Raw genomic sequence first — 26,962 nt, 5'->3', positions numbered from 1 at the left:
GAGGTCCCAAAGGACTGGAGAATAGCCAATGTTGTTCCTTTGTTTAAGAAGGGTAGCAAGGATAATCCAGGAAATTATAGGCCGGTGAGCCTTACGTCAGTGGTAGGGAAATTATTAGAGAGGATTCTTCGGGACAGGATTTACTCCCATTTGGAAACAAATGGACTTATTAGCGAGACGCAGCATGGTTTTGTGAAGGGGAGGTCGTGTCTCACTAATTTGATTGAGTTTTTTGAGGAAGTGACGAAGATGATTGATGAAGAAATGGCAGTGGATGTTATCTATATGGACTTCAGTAAAGCCTTTGACAAGGTCCCTCATGGCAGGCTGATACAAAAGGTGAAGTCACATGGGATCAGAGGGGAGCTGGCAAGATGGATACAGAACTGGCTCGGTCATAGAAGACAGAGGGTAGCAGTGGAAGGGTGCTTTTCTGAATGGAGGGATGTGACTAGTGGTGTTCCGCAGGGATCAGTGCTGGGACCTTTGCTGTTTGTAGTATATATAAATGATTTGGAGGAAAATGTAGCTGGTCTGATTAGTAAATCTGCAGACGACACAAAGGTTGGTGGAGTTGCGGACAGTGATGAGGATTGTCAGAGCATGCAGCAGGATATAGATCGGTTGGAGACTTGGGCGGAGAAATGGCAGATGAAGTTTAATCTGGACAAATGTGAGGTAATGCATTTTGGACGGTCTAATGCAGGTGGGAAGTTTACAGTAAATGGCAGAACCCTTAGGAGTATTGACAGGCAGAGAGATCTGGGCATACAGGTCCACAGGTCACTGAAAGTGGCAACGCAGGTGGATAAGGTGGTCAAGAAGGCATACGGCATGCTTGCCTTCATCGGTCTTAGTTAGGCCACACCTAGAATATTGCGTGCAATTCTGGTCACCACACTACCAGAAGGACGTGGAGGCTTTGGAGAGGGTACAGAAGAGGTTTACCAGGATGTTGCCTGGTCTGGAGGGCATTAGCTATGAGGAGAGGTTGGATAAATTCGGATTGTTTTCACTGGAATGACGGAGGTGGAGGGGCGACATGATAGCGGCTTACAAAGTTATAGGCAGCATGGACAGAGTGGATAGTCAGAAGCTTTTTCCCAGGGTGGAAGAGTCAGTTACTAGGGGACATAGGTTTAAGGTGAGAGGGGCAAAGTTTAAAGGGGATGTACGAGGCAAGTTCTTTACACAGAGGGTGGTGAGTGCCTGGACTTGTTGCCGGGGGAGGTGGTGGAAGCAGATACGATAGCAACGTTTAAGAGGCATCTTGACAAATACATGAATAGGAAGGGAATAGAGGGATACGGACCCCGGAAGTGCAGAAGGTTTTAGTTTAGGCAGGCATCAAGATCGGCGCAGGCTTGGAGGGCCAAATGGCCTGTTCCTGTGCTGTACTGTTCTTTGTTCTTTGAGTTATATATGGTATACCTCTGCTTTAAAAAGGAGTTACAGAAAAAGGAAACAAGTGAACTAAGCCATTCTGCCAAAATAATGTAAAGTTAAAAGGTATATTGAAATCAAATAATTAATATACAAACCTCTGCAGGAAAATAATAGTATTCTATCAAATTGAGTTACAGCTCCAGGTGTAATTTTGTGAAGAAAATCAGAGCCACTTTGAATTGACGACAACTAATTTAGTGATTGCTGCGAACCATAGCTTGCAACACCAAAAGTAGCACAATCATGTAGATTGGGCTCTTGTTCGATAGTTCTACTAAATAACTGCATGCAAATGTTATCTTTCGGGTAACAATGCTTATACTTTAACAACAGCAGCTTGTATTTATATAGTGCCTTTAATGTAATAAAAACACCCAAAACAAAACATGACACCAAACTACATAAGGAGTTATTCGAGTGCCAATGGTCAAAAGCTTGGCCAAAGAGGTAGGTTTCAAGAAGAGTCTTAAAGGAAGAAAGTGAGATAGAGAGGCAAAGAGGGTTGAGGAGGAAAATCCAGAGTTCAGTGTCTTGGCAGCTGATGGTACGGCCAACAATGGAGTAGCAATTAAAAACAATTAAAAAAGAGGCTAAAAGGAACATTGCCATCTCAAAGGCTGTGGGTTGGAGAAGATTACAGAGATAGGGTAGGGTAAGGTTATGGAGGGATTTGAAACTAAGGACGAGAATTTTAAAATCAAGGTGTTGCTTAACCAGGAGCCAATGTAGGTCAGCAAGCACAGGGTGAGCAGGACCGGGTATGAGTTAGGACATGGGCAGCATTTTGGATGACCTCAGGTTTATGGAGGATAGAATGTGGGAGGCTGGCTAGGAGCCAGTTGGAATAGTCAAGCCTAGAGGTAACAAAGGTATGAATGAGGGTTTAAAAAGCAGATGAGCTGAGGCAGGGAGAGAGTCGGGCAATGTTATTGGTGGAAATAGGCAGTCTTTTTGATGGCATAGATATGTGTTTGAAAGCTCAACTCAGGATCAAATATGACACCAAGGGTGCAATCAGTCTACTTCAACCTCAGATATTTGCTCAGGACAGGGATCGTGTTGATGGTTAGGGAATGGAGTTTGTGGCAGGGATCCAAGACTTCAATCTTACCAATATTAAGTTGGAGGAAGTTTCTGCTCATCTAGGACTGGATCACATCTAGGACTAGCAGTCTGACAATTTAGAGTTGGTGGCAGGATCAAGAGCAACGTTCCCTCTAAATTTTTTTGTTGCGCGCAGCCTATTCATTTAAGTGCATGGTCCTTTTAACTTTTCCGCCACAGCCATGCACGTGCGGTAACTTAAAGGGGCCGACTTGTGCTTGGCCTGCGCGGGAAATTCTGGGTTTCTGCGCAATCGCGCAGCTTGGAGGGAACATTGGTCAAGAGAGGTAGTGGTGAGGTACAGCTGGGTGTTGTCAGCATTCATGAGGAAACTGACTTGTTTTCAGATGATGTCACTGAGCAGCAGCACATAGATGAGAAACAGGAGTGGGCCATGGATAGACCCTTGGTGACACCAGAAGTAGCTGCGTAGGAGTGGGAAGAGAAGCCAATGGAGGGGATTCTTTTGCTACCATTAGAAAGATAAGCATGAAGCCAGGTGAGTACAGTCCCACCCAGTTGGTGGAAAAACATTGGAGGAGGATGTTGAAATCAATCATGTCAAAGGCTGCAGACAGGTCAAGAAGGACAAGGAGGGATAGTTTACCTTTGTCACAGTCACATAGGATGGCATTTGTGATTTTGACAAGAGCCATTTCGGTACCTGATTGGAGGGATTCAAACATGGAGGTAGGGAAAGATGGGCACCAATTTGGGTGATGACAACACGTTCAAGGGCTTGAGGGGAAAGGGAGATTGGAGACGGGGAGGCAGTGTGCAAGGACGGAAGGGGCAAGGGGTTTTTTTTTTGAGGAAAGAGGGATGACGACAAATTTGAAGGAGAGAGATAGTACCTGTGCAGAGAGAACTGTTAACAATATCAACGAACATGGGAACCAAGGAGGGAAGTTGGGTGGTCAGTAGTTTGGGTGGAAATATATCAAGAGAGCAGGAGGTGGGTCTCTTGGACAAGATGACCTTGGAGAGGGCATTAGGCGAGACAGAGAAACTAAAAATGTGAGTTCCGGGCAGGAAGAAGGGGTTCAAGAAAACCATCTGCAGTGGAGAAAAGCTGGGAATGCAGCAATACGACATGAATTCATAACAAGTTCATAGATTTTTACTATTAGACAGTCATAAATTTAAGCAAAATAATTAAAACCTCAATTGGATGTGTGGTCATCAAAACTTTAAAAAGGAGAACAAAATACACTGATGCTTCATGCTGTTGTCTTATTCATTGTTTTAAAACACATATTTTTAGAAAACTATAAATATCAGATAAAACTGCCTAATCTATTCTCGATGCTGATCTCTTACTCTGAGTTGAGCTGTTAATAGATCGTCAAAGCTCACAAAGGATGGGATCAGGACAAATAGTACATGAAGGTTTATCAGTGGTATTTTTATGCCTTTATTTTGAGTCATGCAATTTATTCACCGAGCTGGAAAAACATCACACTGCAACCAGGGAGGAAAACAAACAGGAATCAACTCACCTCAGTTGGTGGCTCCTGGTCATTTCTCCATGACGCATCTGAACCTTTCTCTCTGTTTTAAAAAAAAAATTCTCAATTAAAACAAATTGAACACCACCATTAAAAATGTTGAGAGAATCTAAAATGACCCTTGACCAAATACCCATCATGTGGCCTAGAACTAAAGGTGAGATTGGGGGGAGAAAACTTTACAGAGGGTGATTACAATGTGGAATTATCTGCCTTAAAAGATTGTTGAAATAAGAGCCCACAAATTATTTTCAAGAGGAATTAGACAATTGCTTGAAAAAAGGAAATGGGATTAGACTAGGTGGTTCATGTGGCAACAAACACAGGTGCAGTCTTAATGGGCCAAAAGGCCTGCTTCTATGTCAGGACTGTCATGATTAAACCACTTCAGAGGCAGAATTTTTAAGCACATTAATTCCCAATTAGATATACAATAAATTATGTAACACATTCAACTGCTACACTGCTTTGAAAAAAATACTTGCTTGTAACTAATATTAACTGGTGTGATGATGTGCATTGGGACAGTCTAACAGGGTTCCAAAAAATTCCCAGTCATCTCTGCATTATTAAGTGAACTTCTAGTCTAAATCTGCGCCGTGGAACACAAGAGATAGAAAAGTTACAAATAAAACCAAGATTTGCACAGGCACATTTTTCCTAGCAAATATTATACCATTCACAGAATCTGGCATCCAGTATTCCACTGCACCATAAACTGGCTTATGAAACTCACTATGGTGTTGCTTCACAAAGCTGAAGAGAAAAACAGCTATTACATGTCATAAAAGTGGCAATCAAACTGACTACTTTCCAATACTCCATCACTGCAGTTTTACCAGAAATTAGCCTCTGTTCCTTTCCATGTCAAATTAAATGTTAAATTAAATTCCAAAAACTTGATAGTGTCCCAGCGCTATATGTGCACCATTTTTTTTATACTATACATTTTGCATACAGAAACAGACTATTCATCTTAACTGGTCTATGCGCCATACAAGCTTCCTCCACCCTACTTCATTAAAGCCTATCAGCATATCCTTGTATTTTTCCTTCTCCCTCATGTACTTATACAGCTTCCCCTTAAATGCATCAATACTAATTGCCTCAATTATGCATGCGGTAGTAAGTTCCAGACTCATCCACAAGTGGAAACATGTTCGCTATGTCTATCCTACCAAATCGCTTCATAATTGAAGACCTTTTTCTCCGTTCAGTCTTTCCTATTAAAAATTTAACATGAAAGCCTGCACTTTGAACCCTGTCCAGTTTAATTTAAATTTTAATTTATAGAACATGGAAATGTTTAGGAGCAGCAAAGGACTTTTTGGTTGATTACAATCTCACCTTCACACCATAGCTTTCAATCTATTCTTTCTCCAGAAACATATCTCTGGATCCCTTTATCCCCATCAAATTTATTCCATGTCTATTACCTTTTACATGAAGTTATTCTCTCTTTTTTTGATCAGCTGTGTCGGGCATGCAGAAACTAACAGTTTCCAAGCCACTTCAAACTCTGCTTTCCAAAGTGGTCATTCCCAAATTTTGCTAACCTTTCCAGTAACAAAGGTGCTTCTGTAGTTTGGAATGTGAGAGACCAGCATTCTTGTGGCAGAATTGCAGAAGCCAACAAAAAAACTGGGTCAATAATTCTGCTGCTGGAATAGGGGAGTTAGATTTTGCAGTGTAAACACAGGGAGCTAGCATGCTTTTGCCAGCCTTGAACCAAATGAGCACAAGTATAAAAGCAGCTTTATATTGTCAAGACCTCTCCTATGTTACACTGAGTGTCAGCCATGCCTCTGTCAGTAGCACATCAGCCTCAGAGTTGAAGGTCGTGTTCAAGACTCACTCCAGGACTTGAGCACAAAAATCAAGGCTGACACTCCAGTTAAGTACTGAAGATGTGCTCCACTCTTTGAGCTGCCATCTTTCTGATGAGATGCCAAGCCAAGGCCTTGTCTGTCCTCGCAGGTGGATGAAAAAAAAACCCCATGGCAATATTTCAAGAGGAGCAGGGGAGTTATCCCAGGTGTTCTGGCCAATATTTATTTCTTAATCAATAACTCAAAAACAGATTAATTGCTAAGATCAAACTGCTATTTGCAGGAGCTTGCCCACTCTCAAGGGCAACAGTATCTTTTGGTGAATGGGGAGATATGGTTTTCCAAGTTCCACTTGCCCAGGACTACTTTATACATAATAGAAAAGTAGAATCAGCCTAGCCTTTTTCCCTAGGGTGGCTAGCACAAAGCCATTGCTGTCAGTTAACAGTTTTGTAACTACCCGAGTGAAAAAGAGAGTTGAAGTACGGTCTACTGTGCTAGTTTATTAGGTTATGTATGCCTATCCCCAAAGACAATCAACACATAGGTTAAATCCAACGTACCCATGTGCCGTTTTAAAGGTCTTGCATAAAAATCTGAAGTTTGTTACATAAAAGATTAAATTGCTTTAACTTTTCTAAATCATCCAGTCTGTTATTACTATCCCCTCAAGTATTGCAAGACTTGCAAACAAACTGAGGAGTAGTTTTCTGGATGACTTCTCATCCAATCACACTATCGTAAGTAGTTTACAAAAAAACATTACAGTGAGTATAATTTTGCTATTTCAAAACTAACAGTCATTTAGATTGGATGCCAGGAGGCTGACGTTCATGAACCTGCCTCCAGCATTTAGATGACTCAGTCTTCCTTCCTAACCTCAATGGCAGAATTACAGGCCATGTTTTGTGGGTCGACAGAACAAAAGAGCTGGACCTACTACTGTAATGCTAGGAGTTTGCTCACAGGTGCCACTAAACCGGAAGCAAACTTAAACAAATGCCAGTATAAAAGTGGTATATGTTCCTCTCCTTCCTCAGGTCTCTTTTATTAAGCACTTTTCCTTTATTATCAGGTGACCTGAGGCTGGAAGGGTTTTACCAGCTGTTTAATTTGAAGACTGTTAAATTAATACTCACATTAAATTTTATAACACTTTATATATTCAAATTCCATCAAACGATGTAAAAACAAAAATTGACTTTCATGTCAGGTTTTGTTAGTGTACAATGTCAGGGATCTGCCAGAGCAGAACTGCACGATCCCAGCTTCAAAATGCCATCCACCACCACACACAATACTTGTGGACTCGTACAAATATCGACAAAACCGGATCTGGCTTATCCAGACATAGAGCAGCATCATATACCATCAATCTGTGTCCCCTTGTAGTCACACAATCTTTGTCTATTTTGTTATTTATCATCTGCTGCTCATTATATGACAAGTCTACAAATACCAGTATTTTTCATTGCCCGGATGGTTAGCTTTACGTTTGAAAACTGCCACCTTATACCCAGCCAGGAATTCAAGTTACAACAACATCCTTCTATCTTCACCGATATAAACATTAAAAGGTTCAAACAAAAGACTGACTGACCCATTTCCTTTTTGATCCACCTTTTTCATGATGTAACAAGATGAAGAAGGTTTCATAATATCTTGGTTTTTCCAAGTACAATTTACAAAACCTAAAGTCCCCAATTAAATTCTTAAAAATCCAAACATTTTATTCACAATGTTCACTCATATACTAGCCCTTCCTCCAACACTTCCAGTATTAGGAACCAACAGCCTTATCCATATATTTGGCTACTTCCCACCAAATTCAACCAGATTCCCCTCTATTTAGAGTTTTGAGCATGCAATTCAAGATTCTATGCAGTGTATATGAAATTAAAGGAGGAATAATAAAAAGCCAGAAATAAATTGGAAATAATTAAGGAAACTAATGATACATAAAATACTGATTTATATCAAATTATTATAATCAGGAAAAAATTAGGGAAACAAGGAAATTTGAATGCCTGAGTCAAATTAAAGTCATAGACTGGCATCCATTTATCAAGGGAACACCATCACCCAATAATGTTGTAGAGTGGGGAATATGGAAGAATAGTTCACGATATCAGACTTCAAATGCTAGGTGATCTGAAGCCTTTTACAGCATGACTGATTGAATATTATAATTGTCTTTTGCTGCTGATTTCACCCTGATTAATAATGTGGCAATATCCCAGTCACAGAGAATTAATTCATTTTGAGTGTTATTTGAATGTTCGGGCAGTCACAGTTTTGTAATGAAATGGATCAGACAACCTTGAGATAGTGTGAAGAAGTGACGTTTGTATTAACATTCATGAAATTCACTACTTCTACAGAAAGACTAATGAATTATTCACTTTTCCAAGAAGGCCTTTCTAAATGTTAAAAGAAATGAACATCCCATTAGTGCAAAGATTTGGAGAAAGGATATTAACTACTTGCAAAGTTCGCTTTACAATTATTAGAGCCTCAACATCAATGCTGTCCATCAAGACCATGTGCATGTGTTCTGGTTTTGGAGTCTAATGCCCCTAATTAATTCCACATTATGAACTGAGTGGTTTTCATCAACTGAGTGCAATTCAGTCCTCCATATACCATACAATCCCTTCAGATTTTCAAATTAAAAGGATATTTAGAGTTTTCAAGCTACTGGCTTAGAATTGTTTTTCCATCTATCTGAGTTGATCTTATTGCAATACTAGTTCATCTGCAGAATGAATTGGCAGCATCAGGAATGCTGATGTGGGAGGGGCACACCACAGGAGTGTTGAATTTTGAGAACAGCAAGCAAGAGGAAAAAAATCATTAGCTGTAAAGTACAAAATTCAGTTAACCAATTGAAAAACAGTAGTCAGATTGCAGGTCTTAATAACATTACAACGAAGTGTTAAATGATGGAGTTCTTCAACTATGAGCTTACAGCCTCCCTGCATCACTATATACGTGTTCAGCGAATCAAACATTGCATTGTAAACGTACATGGGGAAATATGGATATGGCCAATTTACATTCATGGGCATAATTGTGTTGCGTGCACTGAGGTCAGTACACATGTAAAAACACTGGTACCATCAAGCATCAAAAAGCTATCCACAAGCCTGAGAAGCTGATAGATTAGAAAAATTGTGCTTGGAAGTTGGTCAAGGGATCAGCAGAAATAGATCTGAAGAAAACATCAAAGTGGGATTGTGGTCCAAGTTGCAGGAGCTTATAAACAATGAGCAGATGGTTTGGCCTCATGACAACATGCAAAAATCAACCATCCAATATTTCCGGCATATGCCTATTGTATTGACATGTTGAAAAGAACTCACGTGATATTCAGCCTTAAATACAGATGGGAGGCATGTACTCTGAGATTGATAGATAACAAGTTGTGTCTTGATCCTCGGCAAATGGAATAAAGTCAGACATAAAGCAATTGATGGCAGTAGGTGGCAGAAAGAGGAGTCATGCAGTCAAATCAAACAGACAATCAAATAGTCACTGTCCGTGAAACTGCAGCATCGTTGGGCAGTCAAATTAGACCAAAAACCTTAAGCATAAAGAATTGCGCATGAATAATTTACACAAAGTATAAAGTTAAGTACAGTATTTAACTGACAAAGTGAGTGTCTGTAATGCAGATCCAGAGTATTTAATCTCATGTGAGACTTGCATGCATTCTAGCAAAATTGAGAAACACATACTTGCTGAATAGCTGAGAAGCCAACAAATGAAGAAAATAGTCACAGAAGGAGCTAACTGAGAGGACCACTATGTAAATCTATCGAAGAATCATGCATTAAATGGACATCTAGTTCATTAAAGACAAATGGCAATTCAAAACCAGATATCCAGCAACAGCTGAGATATAGCAATATACTTGAATTACAATTGCATCTGTGAAGTGCTGTAAAGGTTAATAACCTTTACCGAAGGCTGATAAATGTCTAACCTAAATGCTGCTGCAGGTTTAACATTGAATGTAATGTTAATGCTTTAACTTATGACAGCATTATTTGTGCTGAACTTCAATGTTATTTAAAATAGGTAATAATTAGGCGCAAACTCAGGCGCAAATTTCACTCAAAGAACAGTCCAGCACAGGAACAGGCCATTCGGCCCTCCAAGCCTGCGCCAATCTCGATTGCTGTCTAAACTAAAACCTTCTGCACTTCCGGGGACCGTATCCCTCTATTCCCATTCTATTCATGTATTTGTCAAGATGCATCTTAAACGTCGCTATCGTACCTGCTTCCACCACCTCCCCCGGCAACAAGTTCCAGGCACTCACCACCCTCTGTGTAAAGAACTTGCCTCGTACATCCCTCTAAACTTTGCCCCTCGCACCTTAAACCTATGCCCCCTAGTAACTGACTCTTCCACCCTGGGAAAAAGCTTCTGACTATCCACTCTGTCCATGCCACTCATAACTTTATAAACCTCTATCATGTCGCCCCTCCCCCTCCGTCGTTCCAGTGAAAACAATCCGAGTTTATCCAACCTCTCCTCATAGCTAATGCCCCCCAGACCAGGCAACATCCTGGTAAACCTCTTCTGTACCCTCTCCAAAGCCTCCACGTCCTTCTGGTAGTGTGGTGACCAGAATTGCACACAATATTCTAAGTGTGGCCTAACTAAAGTTCTGTACAGCTGCAGCATGACTTGCCAATTTTTATACTCTGTGCCCCAACCGATGAAGGCAAGCATGCCGTATGCCTTCTTCACTACCTTATCCACCTGCATTGCCACTGTCAGTGACCTGTGGACCTGTACGCCCAGATCTCTCTGCAAGTACAGCAACTTCAGTTGTGGGACAAATGCATGGTTAAATTTAAATATCCAAAAGTTATTGTCTGTGTTCTACTGCTCTGCTGCTAGCTTTGTGAAAACAACATCTTACAGTCTGCACTAAATATTAAAATGCATTGAACGGCTTGAAGTTGCTGTATTTGCACAGTAGATAGGAACTAACCTTTCCGCAGAAAGTTGTCTTTCCCATTTTAGTCTAAGTATCCATTTAACAATGTGCTAAGTGTTAATTACTGCTAATCAACCTCACTAAAACTGAAAATTAACACAAGCGTGGAGTCTCATTCCTTCAGGTTTTAATTGTTGGAAGATTTTATAAACATAAAATTAAAAAAAAAGTTTCTTTTTTCTTTCAAGCCAATCTTTCTTTTCCCCTTTATTTCTCTTTCTGTCCCTAATTTGACACTGAATTCACCCACTGTAACTTAACATTTTTCTCATTCCTTGAGCTGAATTTCATAATCTTCAATTTGATTGGTTAAGGAGATACCCTGTTGCGTGTCCTGTTTACTCAGGTTCCAGATTCCATTTCCTTCACTGTGACATTATCAACTCGCATTTTCAACAACTAGCTACACAAAAAAATGGAAAAACCCAAATGTGCAAAGACAAGTATAACTAATGGTCTCCTACAGCAATTTATGGCCCAATGTATTTCCCTGCATACTGAAGGAAACACAAATGAATAGAATATAAAGTTAATGGACAAAAATATCTCACTCAGATCTACCTGGCATTGTCAAATAGCACATCAACAATGCCTTTAAATAAAAGCAGCAGATGCATGAAGCCAACAGAGGGATAAATCAGGCTGGGTTACATAAGCATTGAATAATCCTTTAAACAATGTTTTACTCCCCTGCCAACATTGAACATTTGAGCCAAAATGTGATAATGTGAAATAATTAGAGGTTACATAGAAACATAGAAAATAGGAGCAGGAATAGGCCATTCAGCCCTTCGAGCCTGCTCTGCCATTCATTATGATCATGGCTGATCATCCAACTCAGTAGCCTGTTCCCGCTTTCGCCCCATATCCTTTGATTCCTTTAAACCCAGCAGCTATATCTAACTCCTTCTTGAAAACACACAATGTTTTGGCCTCAACTGCTTTCTGTGGTAGTGAATTCCACAGGTTCACCACTCTCTGGGTGAAGAAATTTCTCCTCATCTCAGTCCTGAATGGTTTACCCTGTATCCTTAAACTATGACCCCTGGTTCTGGACTCCCCCCACCATCGGGAACATCCTTCCTGTATCTACCCTGTCAAGTCCTGTTAGAATTTTATAGGTAAAGCTATAGGTTAGCTACTTCAAAATTCAAATGTCTTTTAGATAAATTAGTTCTATTATACTGAGGAAAAATATTCTTTAATCCTGAGCTTGTGTCCAAAGCTTATAAAATACAAAATAATAGCTACAATGGGTGGAAATGAGGTCGTCTGCTGTCTTCTTCACATACACAGCCTTTCTGCTTAAAAACATGAGTGAAAGAAGCTTAAATAAATTTTACCTCAATAAAGATTTTGAAATTTGTGCTCTAGCTTTTCTTCAAATATTTCTGAAAAAATGTTTGCTCAGAAATTGTTAGAACATCCTTTGCTGACTGAGTGATACTGAAACAACTTAGGGAATTAGGTACACTATCCAGAATCATTGCTCTTGGCAAAAATGACAAGTCCAGTGTTAATGAATTTGTGTCTGTCGCAGGCACCTGCTCAGGTTCAGCAGTAACATGTGCTCCCTGAAGTAGTCTGGCTGCCAGCTTCTTTGCAGAATGGAACTCCCACTGCCCTGTATGTTAGCAGAACCCAGGAAGGCAATAAAATTCCTCTGTGATATGGATCAGGTCTGTGTCAGAAACGTGTACTCAATTTCCCTGAAAGAGGACCGAGTTAACACCATAAGGCTCAATTTGCAAACCTTTTTAATCCATGGTAGATGAACATTGAGCACGATGAAGTTCACTTTATACCTTAGTAAAATTTCTGTTCAGGCACCATTACAAAAAAGTAAACACACATATACTAGCACACTTTGGAGAATTTTATCTTTAAAGTAAAAAGGACAGCCTCTAATGACTAGTGCAAAAACTGCTTCACCCTTCAATATTTCTGCTGTCTTGTTGACTTCAAGTACCTGTGTTGAATTTTAAAAAGCCTCTCTTCAAAGACTAGCAAAGGTCAAAGAAATTTAATTGAAACCAAAGTGCAAAATGACCAGACATTGCGAACCAATGAGCCAGTATTTGAGATAATTCCATATTGACTGCCAACTCAGCATGGGACTTTCTCAAGCAGCTAACCACTTTCAGACAAGCTTTTGTCGAAAACACATTTCAAGGCAGTTCATTTCTGGGATCTATTTGTGGCAAAAATAGGCACCGAATCTGAACTGTGATGCCCAGGTTTTTGGGAGAGGTTGAAGCCCTGAATTAAAAACCTTGACAAAAGACATTAAAAGGCAAAAAGAGAGCAAAATCAAAGGATAGGGTATGATTTTTTTCATATTGTTTAAACCTTTACATAGAAAGCACTTGGAGTAATTTATGGGAATCCAATGCCATGTTATTATATTCTCACTATAAAATATTAGCTATATGGCAAGCAGCTGCGACACCTTTAATATTGAAAAGAACTATCAAAACGTCACCCTACAGACATAACAGGTTTGGCAGGAATTTATATTGTTCTGAAGTCAATATAAACTAGATAGGTTTCAACTATACAAAAATTGCTTTACTCAGGAATGGATCTTTGAAATAAACCAAATAAGGTAACATAGGTAAAAATTCAGACATACATAATTGTTTATCGGCACTAGTGAAATATCCTGTAAAATCCCTGTTTAGCACTATCGTGGGAGTACCCTCACCAGATGGCAGCTCAAGGAGAAGACTGATCACCATATACTCAATGCAATTTGAGATGGGCAATAAACAGCACTGGCAGTGTTGCGTACATCCCTCACCATCCGAGAAAACAGCATCAGTTTCCACGTGCGCTGATGACACGCAGCTCTATCTCTCCACAAGATAAGAACATAAGAAATAGGAGCAGGAGTAGGCTATTCAGCCCCTCAAGGCTGCCCCGCCATTCAATAAGATCATGGCTGATCTGCCCCAGACCTCAACTTCTCTTCTGTGCCAGCTCCTCATAACCCTCAACTCCCCAATATTTCAAAACTCTACCTACCTCCTCTTTAAATACTTTCAGTGATCTAGCCTCCACAACTCTCTGGGGTAGAGAATTCCAGACATTCTTGTCATCTCAGTTTTAAATGTGTGCCCCCTTATTCTGTAATTATGTCCCCTAGTTCGAGATTCCCCCACTAGCGGAAACATCTTCTCAACATCTACCCTGTCGAGCCCTCTTAAAATCTTATATGTTTCTATAAGATCACCTCTCATTCTTCTAAACTCCAATGAATAAAGGCCGAACCTGTTTAGCCTTTCTTGATAAGACAACCCCTTCATCCCAGGAATCAGCCTAGTGAACCTTTTCTGAACTGCCTCCAATGCTAGTATATCCTTCTTTAAATACTGGGACCAAAACTGTACACAGTACCCCAGGTGTGGCCTCAACACCACCCTGTACAGTTGTAACAGGACTTCCCTATGTTTAAACTCTAACCCCCTAGCAATAAAGGCCAAAATTCCATTTGCCTTCCTAATTTCTTGCTGCACCTGCATGCTAACATTTTGTGTTTCATGCACAAGAACACCCAGATCCCTCTGTACTGGAGTATTTTGTAGTCTTTCTCCACTTAAATAATAATCTGCCTTTTTATTCTGCCTACCAAAGTGAATTACATCACACTTTCCCACATTGAAGATCATCGGTCAAATTTTTGCCCACTCACTTAACCTACCTATATCCCTTTGCAGATTCTTTGTGGCCTCATCACAGCATGCCTTCCCACCTATTTTTGTATCTTAAGCAAATTTGGATACACTACACTCTGTCCCTTCCTCTAAGTCATTAATGCAGATAGTAAATAGCTGAGGCCCTAGGACCGATCCTTGTGGCACCCCACTAGTTACGGCTTTTCAACCTGAAAAAGACCCATTGATTCCGACTCCCTGCCTTCTGTGTGTTAGCCAGTCCTCAATCCATGCCAGCATATTACCCCCAATACCGAGCTCCTATTTTGCGCAATAACCTTTTATGTGGCACCTTATCAAATGCCTTCTGAAAATCCAAATACATAACATCTACTGGTTCACCTTTATCCACTCTGCTTGTTATATCCTCAAAGAACTCTAACAAATTTGTCAAACATGATTTCCCTTTCATAAAACCATGTTGACTCTGTTTGATTGCATTACGTTTTTCGAACTGTCCTGCTATTTCTTCCTTAATAATAGACTCTAGCATTTTCCCAATGACTGATGCTAAGCTAATTGGTCTATAGCTTCCTGCTTTCTGCCTCCCTCCTTTCTTGAATAGGGGTGTCACATTTGTAGTTTTCCAATCTGCTGGTACCCTACCGGAATCCAGTGAGTTTTGGTATATTATGACCAATGCCTCCACTATCTCTGCAGCCCCTTCTTTTAAAACCCTTGGGTGCAGGCCATCAGGTCCTGGTGACTTGTCTGTCTTTAGTCCCATCAGTTTGTCCAGCACCTTTTCCCTCGTGATAGAGATTGTTACGAGCTCCTCACTCCCATTTACACCTGGTTCATCTATTATTGTTGGGATGTTTATAGTGTCCTCCGCCGTGAAGACTGATGCAAAATATTGGTTTAAATTCAACCTCTCAATCCCTCCACTGTCTCTCAATTATCAGACTGCTTATCCAACATGCTGTACTGGATAAGCAGAAATCTCCTCCAATTAAGTACTGGGAAGGACGAAGTCAACGTCTTCAGTCCCCACCTCAATTCTCAACCACTGAATCAATCCCTCCCCCGGCAAATGTCTGAGGCTGGACCAAATTATTCACACACTTGGTACCATACTTGACCCCGGAGTGAGTTTCCGACCACGTATCTGCGCCATCACTAAGACGGCCTATTTTCACCTCTGCAATATCGCTTGATTCCATCCCTGCCTGAGCTCATCTGCTGATGAAACCCTCATTCATGCCTTTGTTACCTCTAGACTTGACTATCCCAAAAAATTCCTGGCCAGCCTCCGATCTGCCACCAACCCTAAATATGAGGTCATCCAAAGTTCTGATGCCCATGCCCTAACACACACCAAATCCCATTCACCTATCACCCCTGTGCGTGCTGACCTACAGTGATTCTTGGTTAAACACCATCTTAATATTAAAATTCTCATCTCTGCTTTCAAATCCCTCCATGGCCTCGCCCTCTCCCCATCTCTGTAACCTCCTGTAGCCTTAACAGGCCCCTGAGACCCCTGCACTCCTCCAATTCTGGCCTCTTGCATATCCCCAATTTTAATTGCTACACCATTGGCAGCAGTGCCATCAGCTGCCGAGGCATAAAATCTGGAATTCCTTCTGTAGACCTCTCCATGCCTCTATCCTTCTTAAAGGTTCCTCAAACCTACCTCTTTGATCAAACTTGTGATCATCTGCCCTAATCCCGTGCAAGGCTTGTTGTCAAATTTTGTTTGATAATACTCCTGTGAAGTACCTTGGGACTTTTTATGATGTTAATGGCGCTATATAAATACAAGCTGCTGGTGGTGTTGTTGAGAATAAATTAAAAAATAAATGCAGTCAGTCAAAAAAAAATCAGATGCAATCACAAAAGAGTTAATGTACTTGATGGATACACCAGTGGTGATTTTTGGTTCATATGCTGATCCTGCTGCAGTGGTATTTACAACCATCTAGCTGACCCCTTGAGATCTTTCATGATTAGGCTAATTGTACCAATTTAAGTGAGCACCCAGCCCATATTGGGCCTGATGCAGGGAGCTGACTAAAGGGGGTTGCTGAAGAAGGTGGATGGGAAGAGTTGTAGACCAAAATTGTGTAAGCCTTTAGGCTATTTAAGACAATGAACAGACCTGGCATTATAAATGTGGAGGCAAGACAAAGAGAGGGTGAAATTGATCTTCACTAGTAACACAAAATGGCTGAGAGTGAATGAGATTCCACTGGAAAAGAAAACCGGGGGCACTGTAAAATGGCTTGCTGGTTTGCTATGATCCCGTTCCGTACTGCAGGTGAAGGACAATTCCACCCCCAGAGTCTGTGGGCTAACGTTAGAGAAGTGCAGCAGTCAACCTCCATTTGATGGCTGATGGAGGTATTGCTGCATGAGATGGTCGCAGATGGTTGCCCCATTTACCACTCCTGGGCACCTTCTCCAGAGGACAACTGAGCAGCATGAGTAGCAGCAGCCAGCTTAACACTGTACACATTCCTGCAAGATCTGCGAACTGATATGGAAAGAAGATCTTGAGTTAGCTGACTAGGTACCAAGACATAACAGAGATAAGAGAAGCCAAGCTACAGGACTCCTGCTCATATGATTCGTTTTTTATATTACTCCCACCCTTGCATACATTCAACCCTACAACAGTTCATATCTTGCAACAAGATATATGCTGGAAGGTGTTTCTTGGAGGCAGCATGGTAACATTAGTCAATTTTGTGAGCCATTGTAATCGAGACTGGAAACTTCTGTCTGCCGGTAAGTCATGAGAAGACAAGATCTCAGAGCACTTTTTGTCCCATTCATTAAGGTTTGCAAGCAAATTTGCTCAGATGGTAAGATGGAAGCAGCAGCTCCGGAACAAAGACTCATGAGGTCAGGTGCAGTACTTTGGAAAAGTGCAGTGACACTGACTAGCCATTACACATTCTTTTATTTGTGGTACAAGTTGTTTCTGTCTGTTTTGACTGGAACTTCAGGCAGATTCTCTTCAACACATGACTAAAATTCACAGAAGTGCCATAACTATTAAAATTAAATGGACTTGCTAAGGGTCTTCACTATTAAGATTCCCATTTAAAATAAATGGAAGTAACTGAGGTACAGCCACAATAGTGGTATATAAATAGTGCATTTTGCCAAGAATTGGGCAGGATCACTAGCCACATCAATATAAAAGTAAAATACTGCGGATGCTGGAAATCTGAAACACAAACAAGAAATGCTGGAAATACTCAGCAAGTCTGGCAGCATCTGTGGAGAGAGAAGCAGAGTTAACTTTTCAGGTCAGTGACCCTTCATCAGAACTGGCAGATATTGAAATGTAAAAGGTTTTGAGCAAGTAAAGCGGGGTGAGGTAAGAGATAACAAAAGAGATGTTGATAGGACAAGGTCACAGAGAATAACTGACCAGCAGGTCATGGAGCACAGGCAAATGGTATGTTAATGGTGTGTTGAAAGACAAAGAGTGGGTGTTAATGGACAAAAAACTGAGCAGCCTGGCCCCAAGCACAAACATGAAAAAAAAAGTGGGTAGGCACAGTAGAAACAAACTAAAATAAAAAAACAAACAAAAAAAAAATAACTCAAAATAAAAAAAGGTGGGGTGGGGGTGGGGGCATGCTCTGAAATTATTGAACTCAATGTTCAGTCCAGCCGGCTATAGCGTGCCCAATCGGTAAATGAGATGCTGTTCCTCGAGCTTGCGTTGATGTTCACTGGAACACTGCAGCAATCCCAGGACAGAAATGTGAGCTTGAGAGCAGGGGGGAGTGTTGAAATGGCCAACAACCAGAAGCTCCGGGTCATGCTTTTAGACTGAGTGGAGGTGTTCCACAAAGCGGTCACCCAGTCTGTGTTTGATCTCCCCAATGTAGAGGAGACCACATTGTGAGCAGCGAATATAGTATACTACATTGAAAGTACAAGTAAATCTCTGCTTCACCTGAAAGGAGTGTTTGGTGCCTTGGATAGTGAGGAGAGAAGAGGTAAATAGGCAGGTATTAAACTGCCTTGCGATTGCAGGGGAAGGTGCCATGGGAAAGGGTCGAGGTGGTGGGGGTAATGGAGGAGTGGACCAGGATGTCGCGGAGGGAACGATCCCTTCGGAATGCTGACAGGGAAAGGGAGGGGAAGATGTGTTAGGTAGTGGCATCACGCTGGAGGTGGCGGAAATGGCAGAGGATGATCCTCTGGATGTGGAGCCTGATGGGGTGGAAAGTGAGGACAAGGGGAACCCTGTCGCGGTTCTGGGAGGGAGGGGAAAGGGGTGAGGGTAGAGGTGCGGGAATGGGCCAGCAATGGTTGAGGGCCCTGTCAACCACAGTGGGGCAATCGTCGGTTGAGGAAAAAGGAAAACATACCAGAAGCTGTGTCATGGAAGGTAGTATCATCTGAGCAGCTGCTACAATTTCTCCTTCAACTCCACTCACTTCCTTCAAGTAAAAGGTGTTGCTATGAGTACCCGCATGGGTCCTAGTTATGCCTGTCTTTTTGTGGAATATGTCGAACATTCCTTGTTCCAGTCCTACTCAGGCCCCATTCCCCAACTTTTTTTCCAGTACATTGATGACTGTATCAGTGCCGTTTCCTGCTCCCGCCTGGAACTGGAGAACTTTATCAACTTTGCTTCTAATTTCCACCCTTCTCACCTTTACATGTCCATCTCCGACACTTCATTTCCTCGACTTCTGTCTCCATCTCAGGGGATAAGCTGTCCACTAATATTCATTATAAGCCCACCGACTCCCACAGCTACCTCGACTTCTTCACCCTGCCTCCTGTAAGGAGTCCACTCCATTCTCCCATTTCTCTGTCTCTGACGCATCTGCTCCGATGATGCTACCTTCCATGACAGCGCTTCTGATATGTCTTCCTTTTTCCTCAACCGAGGATTCCCCCCCACTGTGGTTGACAGGGCCCACAACCGTGTCCGGCCCATTCCCCGCACCTCTACCCTCACCCCTTCCCCTCCCTCCCAGAACCGCGACAGGGTTTCCCTTGTCCTCACTTTCCACCCCATCAGCCTCCATATCCAAAGGATCATCCTGGGCCATTTCAGCCACCTTCAGCGTGATGCCACTACCCAACGCATCTTCCCCTCCCTTCCCTGTCAGCACTCCGAAGGGATCGTTCCCTCCGCGACACCCGGTGGTCCACTCTTCCATTACCCCCCACCACGTCGACCCCTTCCCACGGCACCTTCCCCTGCAATCGCAGGAGGTGTAATACCTGCCCATTTACCTCCTCTCTCCTCACTATCCAAGGCACCAAACACTCCTTTCAGGTGCCATGCTAAGAGGACGAGGTGGTGGGGGTAATGGAGGAGTGGACAAGGGTGTCACGGAAGGAATGATTGCTTCGGAATGCTGACAAGGGAAGACAGGGCACCCATGGCACCTTCCCCTGCAATCGCAGGAGGTGTAATACCTGCCCATTTACTTCCTCTCTCCTCACTATCCCAGGCCCCAAACACTCCTTTCAGGTGAAGCAGCGATTTACTTGTACTTCTTTCAATGTAGTATCCTGTATTCGCTGCTCACAATGTGGTCTCCTCTACATTGGGGAGACCAACCGCAGACTGGGTGACTGCACTGCGGAACACCGCTCAGTCCGCAAGCAGGACCCCGAGCTTCTGGTTGCTTGCCATTTCAACACTCCCCCCTGCTCTCAAGCTCACATCTCTGTCCTGGGATTGCTGCAGTGTTCCAGTGAACATCAACGCAAGCTCGAGGAACAGCATCTCATTCACCGATTTGGCACACTACAGCCTGCCGGACTGAACATTGAGTCCAATAATTTCAGAGCATGACGGGCTCCATTTTACTTTTATTTTCAGTTATTATTTTTTTTTCCTTTTTTAAATATTTTTTGTGTTTATTTTATTTCATTTCATCTTAGTTTGTTCAGTTTGCTTACCCACTTTTTCTTTCATGTTTGTACTTGCGGCTGTTCAATTTTCAGTCTGTTAACACCCTATCTGTACTAATGCTTTGTCTTTCAACACACAATTAACATATTGTTTGCCTTTGCTCCACGACCTTCTAGTCAGCTATTCTGAGACCTCGTCCTATTTACACCTTCTCCTTTGTTATCTCTTGCCCCACCCCCACTTTATTTGCTTATAACCTTTTACATTTCTAATATTTGCCAGCTCTGAAGAAGGGTCACTGACCTGAAACGTTAACTCTGCTTCTCTCTCCACAGATGTTGCCAGACCTGCTGAGTATTTCCAGCACTTCTTGTTTTTATTTCAGATTTCCAGCATCCGCAGTATTTTGCTTTTATTAAAGTACTGGTTTATATACAGTATGAACTCAAGAGGTGAGGTGAGAGTGACTGCCCTTGACATCAAGGCAGCATTTGACAAGTATGGCATCAATGAGCCCTAACAAAACTGAGGTCAATGGGAATCAGGGGGAAAACCCTCCGCTGGCTGGAGTCATAGCGCAAAGGAAGATGGTTGTGGTTGTTGCAGGTCAATCATCTGAGCTCCAGGACATCACTGCAGAAGTTCCTCAGGGTAGTGTCCTAGGCCCAACCATCTTCAGCTGCTTCATCAATGACCTATCTTCAATCATAAGGTCAGAAGTGGTGATGTTCGCTGATGATTGCACAATGTTCAGCACCATTCGTGACTCCTCAGATACTGAAGCAGTGCAGAAATGCAGCAAGACCTGGATAATATCCAGGCTTGGGCTGATAAGTGGCAAGTAACATCCGCGCCACACAAGTGCCAGGCAATGACCATCTCCAACAAGAGAGAATCTAACCATCTCCCCTTGACATTCAACGGCATTACCATCGCTGAATCCCCCACTATCAACATCCTAGGGGCTACCATTGACCAGAAACTGAACTGGAGTAGCCATATAAATACCGTAGCTACAAGAGCAGGTCAGAGGCTAGGAATCCTGAGGCGAGTAACTCACCTCCTGACTCCCCAAAGCCAGTCCACCATCTACAAGGCACAAGTCAGGAGTGTGATGGAATACTCTCCACTTGCCTGGATGGGTGCAGCTCCAACACCACTCAAGAGGCTCGACACCATCCAGGACAAAGCAGCCCGCTTGATTGGCACCCCATCTACAAACATTCACTCCCTCCACCACCGACGCACAGTGGCAGCACTGTGTACCATCTACAAGATGCACTGCAGCAATGCACCAAGGCTCCTTAGACAGCACCTTCCAAACCCGCGACCTCTACCAACTAGAAGGACAAGGGCAGCAAATGCATGGGAACACCACCACCTGCAAGTTCCCCTCCAAGTCACACACCATCCTGACTTGGAACTATATCGCTGTTCTGTCACGTCGCTGGGTCAAAATCCTGGAACTCCCTTCCGAACAGCACTGTGGGTATACCTACCCCAAATGGATTGCAGCAGTTCAGGAAGGCAGTTCACCACCACCTTCTCAAGGGCAATTAGGGATGGGCAATAAATGCTGGCCTAGCCAGCGACGCCCACATCTCTGAATGAATTTTAAAAAAAATGATGCCATTTTTGTGTCACTGTGTACATTGACTGGGTTTTGTACTGTTCACACAGAGAAACCCTTTTATTTTAGAAAGAAACAGAAGATAAGCATGTTAAAAACAAACGACATTGGTACCACAAGCAAATGTAAAAAGTGGTATGTTGAATAATATTCAGGCAAACTAATAATACTTCTGTGCAGTTGGGAAACAGCCAAGTCATTACAGTGTAGGAGTCGTAACTGGAATACTGTATTTTCGTTTCCATAGCTCTGACCCTAGACAAACTCATGTAAAAGATAATATAGAAGTAAATGTACAATAGCCAATGTAAACTTCCTTATGTGAAAGAGGTTATCAGCTAAGCAACACTGGTATGAATTCGATTTATTACTGCCTATGCAACGCTTTTAAATAGTTGGTGCTGATCAAAAATTCAACCAACTACTTATGATTCTACTTGTGACACTTTTGCTTTCTTCAAATTATTGTGTGTTACTGGAATTCTTTGAGGGAGTAACCAAGATGCTGTACAAGGCTAATCCAGCAGATGTCGTTGGGTTTTCAAAAGGTGTCCAATGAAGTTACTGTGAAACTAGTAACCAAGGTTAAGATTAGGAAGAAACGGTAACGTGCCTTGATTATCTGAAAATTGGTTTTGCACCAAAAGACAAAGACTGATGATAAATGGAAAATTTGCGGAGTTAAAAAATAATTTATCATGGACTTTCTGCAAAAAAACCCATCCTGGGACATGTACTGCTCACAATACTTGCAAATGATATGGAACAGATGTTTGTTAAATTATTAAAGTTATCATATCTATGATATATTGGAAATTTTATATCTATGGAAACTAACTTACTGTTGTCACATTTTTGTCACACTTCACGCAGCAAATTTTCCAATATCAATTCCTATAGCCATATTAAAATGAAAAGCATCATTGTTACAGTTAGAGGATGGCATGACAACTTGGTTAGATGATCCAAGTGTTGTGGGAAGAGAGAAAGCCACACTGAAGGAATTTGGTAAAAGATTTTTGGGAGAGGTGAGCAAGAATTTGAAAGGAAAGGGACATGAGATATGAGGTAATAGCTGGAAAGGATTGAAAAGTTCAAGGGTAGGTTATTTGATGATGGAAGTTCAAGGGGAGTAGAACGGTGCGTGTGATAAGAACACCATTCACTAGAATAGTTGTTCCTGAACTAGTCATCCAGTGGACTGGACTAATTATCCAAAGAATATGAGTTCAAATCCCACCATGCCAGTTTAATAATTTGAATTCAGTTTTAAAAATCAGGAACTTAAAAGGCTGTTATCAGTAAACGTGTCCATGTTGGATTGTCATACTAACCCAGACAAGGAGCAATCTAGAATAAAAACACAACTGGAGGATGGCCAATTTCAATATTTTTATTTATTTTTATTTATTGATTTTATTTTATTTAGAGATACAGCACTGAAACAGGCCCTTCGGCCCACCGAGTCTGTGCCGACCAACAACCACCCATTTATACTAACCCTACAGTAATCCCATATTCCCTATCACCTACCTACACTAGGGGCAATTTACAATGGCCAATTTACCTATCACCTGCAAGTCTTTGGCTGTGGGAGGAAACCGGAGCACCCGGCGAAAACCCACGCAGACACAGGGAGAACTTGCAAACTCCGCACAGGCAGTACCCAGAATCGAACCTGGGTCTCAGGAGCTAACAGGCTGCAGTGCTAACCACTGCGCCACTGTGCCGCCCATATTAGATCTGCCTCTGGTAAACTGGGATCAAAGATTGTCAGGCAAAATTGCAATCAAGCAATGGGCTGCCTTTAAAGAGATGATTCAGATACTGTCTAGGTACAGCAACCAAAGCCAGAACTCCCAGACTGCCGAAAGAGATAGAGGATAAGATGAAGCAGAAAAAGGGAGTTTATGACAGATATCAGGTTGATAAGAAGTGAGAACCAGGCTGACTATAGAAATTTCAGAGCGGAAGTAAAAAAAGGAAATGAGGACAAAGAAAGAGCATGAAAAGAAACTGGCAGCTAACATAAAAAGGAATCAAAACGTTTTCAATAGGCATATAAATAGTAAAAGGCTAATAAGAGGGGGGGTGGGGCTGATTAGGGAACAAAAAGGAGCGCTATGCCTGGAGGCAGAAGGCATGGCTGAGGTACTAAATGAGTACTTTGCATTCATCTTTACCCAAGAAAGATGCTACTGCCAAAATCATAGTGAATGAGGAGGTAGTTGAGATACTGGATGAGCTAAAAATGGATAAAGAGAGGTACTATAAAGGTACTATACTCAGTGCTGGTAAGTCACCAGGACTGGATGGGATGCATCCAAGGGTACTGAGGGAAGTAAGGATGGAAATTGCAGAAGTACTGGTCATAATCTTCCAATTCTCCTTAGATGCGGGAGTGGTGCCAGAGGACTGGAGAATTGCAAATGTTAAACCCTTGTTCAAAAAAGGGTGCAAGGATAAACCCAGCAACTACAGGTCAGTCAGTTTAACCTTGGTGGTAGGAAAGCTTTTAGAATGGGAAAAAGTTAACAGTCACTGGGACAAGTGTGGATTAATTAAGGAAAGCCAGCATGGATTTGTTCAAGGCAAATAGTGTTTAACTTGAATGAATCTTTTGCTGAGGTAATAGAGGGGCTTGATGAGAGTAATACGGTTGATGGAATGTAAATGGACTTCTAAAAGGTGTTTGATAAAGTGCCATATTATAGGCTTACCAGCAGAGATGCTGGGCTGCGGGGGAGTGGGACTAACTAAATTACTCTTAGAGAGCCAGCACAGACTTGACAGGCTGAATAGCTGTCATGCGTGCTGTAACCATACTCTGAGTCTATGCTTTTAATTGGTTCACTAATATCTTTTAGAGAAGGACACCTGTCATCCTTAGCTGGCCTGTCATTTGTGTACGCCAGTACCACATGAACATTGCTGACACTTAATAGCCCTCTGAAATGGACTAGCAAGCCACTCAGTTGTAGCAAACTGCAATAAAGAATATCACGTGGACTGCAGTAGTTCAAGATGGACAACAGAACAGACGGACAATAAATGCCAGCCTTGCCAGTGACACCAGCATCCCAAGAATAAATAAAAAGTCAACACTGAGCAAAAAGAGATAGTTAAGTGGTCAGGAATTGGGTGGGGAGGAGCTTTTCGTGACAGGCAGGGTTATAGGGGAGATAAGGTGAGGTCTGGGAGGGAGGGAGAGGTTGCAAAATGATTGGGCTGGCAGGGAAAATGCAGTAGTGGGAAGAAAACAGGTACAGACAGGGAAAGAAACAAGGAAAGACTCAGGAACAGGAGTAGGCCATTCAGCCCTTCGAGCCTGTTCCACCATTTGGTTAGATCATGACTGACCTGTACTTTAACTCTATTTACCTGCCTTGGTTCCATAACTGTTAATACCCTTGTCTAACAAAAATCTATCAATTTCAGTCGTGAAATTTTCAATGGATCTAGCATCAGCAGCTTTTTACGGGAGAGGTTTCCAGATTTGCAATTTGCTTTGTGTGAAAAGATGCTTCCTATCACCGCATTTTAAGTTATGCCCCCTTGTTGCAGACACCCCCACCAGAGGAAAGAGTTTCTACAACTTGCATTTATTTAGCACCTTGAACATTTTAAATATCTCAAGCTGCTTTTCCAGAAGCGATTACCAAACAAAATTTGACACCTGACGAAAAGCCTGGTCAAGAAGTAGATTTTAAGGACTGTCTTAAAGGAGGAGACAGAGGTGGAGCAGTATAGGAAGGGAATACCAGAGCTTATGGCCTAGGCAATTGAAGGCACATATGGCAATGCTGGGGTGAAGGAAACTGATGATCTCTGAGCAAGAGGCCAGAATTGGAGGAGTGCAGAGATCTCAGTGGGTTGTCGGGCTGGAGGTGGTTCCAGAAATAGGGAGGGGCGAGGCCACGGAGTGGCCTGAAAACACTATAGCGCCCCTATTTTACAATGAAGGTCATCACACATCGTGCTCTCACACAAGTAGTCTCCCAACAGGGGGAGGTGTCACAGGTAGGAAATGAGGAGGAACTGCGCTAATTTAACCTTTCCCTAACCTCAGGACACTGACTCTTCTTGTAGGCTCCTTTTTGCCCACCCAAACTCAGATTACTGTATGAAATTTTCCTCATATTTTAACCCTTTTAGTTCCGGTATAATTCTGGCGAATCTGCACTGCACCTCTTCCCAAAGCTGCAGTGCCCAGAACTGAACACAGTACTCCAGATGAGGTCTAACTAGAGTTTTATGTAACTAACATTCAACTCCTTTATATTCTAGTCCCCTTGACATGAAACGAACATTGCATTAACCTTTATAATTATCTTTTGTCCAGTGGCTTTTAGTGATTTCTGTATTTGAACCCCCAAATCTCTCTGCTCCTTCACAGTTTCTAGCTACTCACCCTTTAGAAAATACTTTGATCTATCTTTCCTAGGTCTGAGTGGATGATCTTACATCTCTGAACATTGAACTCCAGCTGCCACCGTTCTGTCCACTCAATGTTTCTTTGCAACAGTATTGTGCCACTTAACATGATGTTGTCAGAAAATCTATTTAAATCAAACAGTTCACCACCTCAGAACATCCCTAGGCGTTTTCCAACCAATGAAGTACTTAAAAAAAAAGTGCTGTAGTCATAGTTGTAATGTAGGAAATGCAGTAGTCAATTTGTTGTCTGTTGGAGCTTGCTGTGCACAATGAAAAAATGCCATATTATCTGTTTTAGGTGTTGGTTGAGGGATAAGCGCTGGTCAGGACATCGGAAGAATCCCACTGCTATTTTAACAGTGCCATGGAATCTCGAGTCCACCTGAGGGGAAGCTTATCATTTCACCTGAAAGACAGCACCTCCGAAAGGGCAGGACTCCCG

The 26,962-nt window shown here is 42.1% G+C and overlaps 1 protein-coding gene across 1 annotated transcript in view; it reads right to left on the bottom strand.

The window, feature by feature from the left end:
• Window positions 1-26,962, bottom strand: part of naf1 (nuclear assembly factor 1 homolog (S. cerevisiae)) — a 350,613-nt gene that overhangs the window by 46,990 nt on the left and 276,661 nt on the right. The window contains exon 7 of the mRNA XM_068021523.1: window positions 4,050-4,101. Coding sequence (XP_067877624.1) covers window positions 4,050-4,101 — 52 coding nt within the window. The remainder of the gene's footprint in view (window positions 1-4,049; window positions 4,102-26,962) is intronic.

Source organism: Heterodontus francisci, chromosome 1, assembly GCF_036365525.1.
Source record: "Heterodontus francisci isolate sHetFra1 chromosome 1, sHetFra1.hap1, whole genome shotgun sequence".
Taxonomy (NCBI): domain Eukaryota; kingdom Metazoa; phylum Chordata; class Chondrichthyes; order Heterodontiformes; family Heterodontidae; genus Heterodontus; species Heterodontus francisci.
Note: the sequence above shows the minus strand (reverse complement) of the source record. Positions and strands in the feature narration are given on the sequence as shown.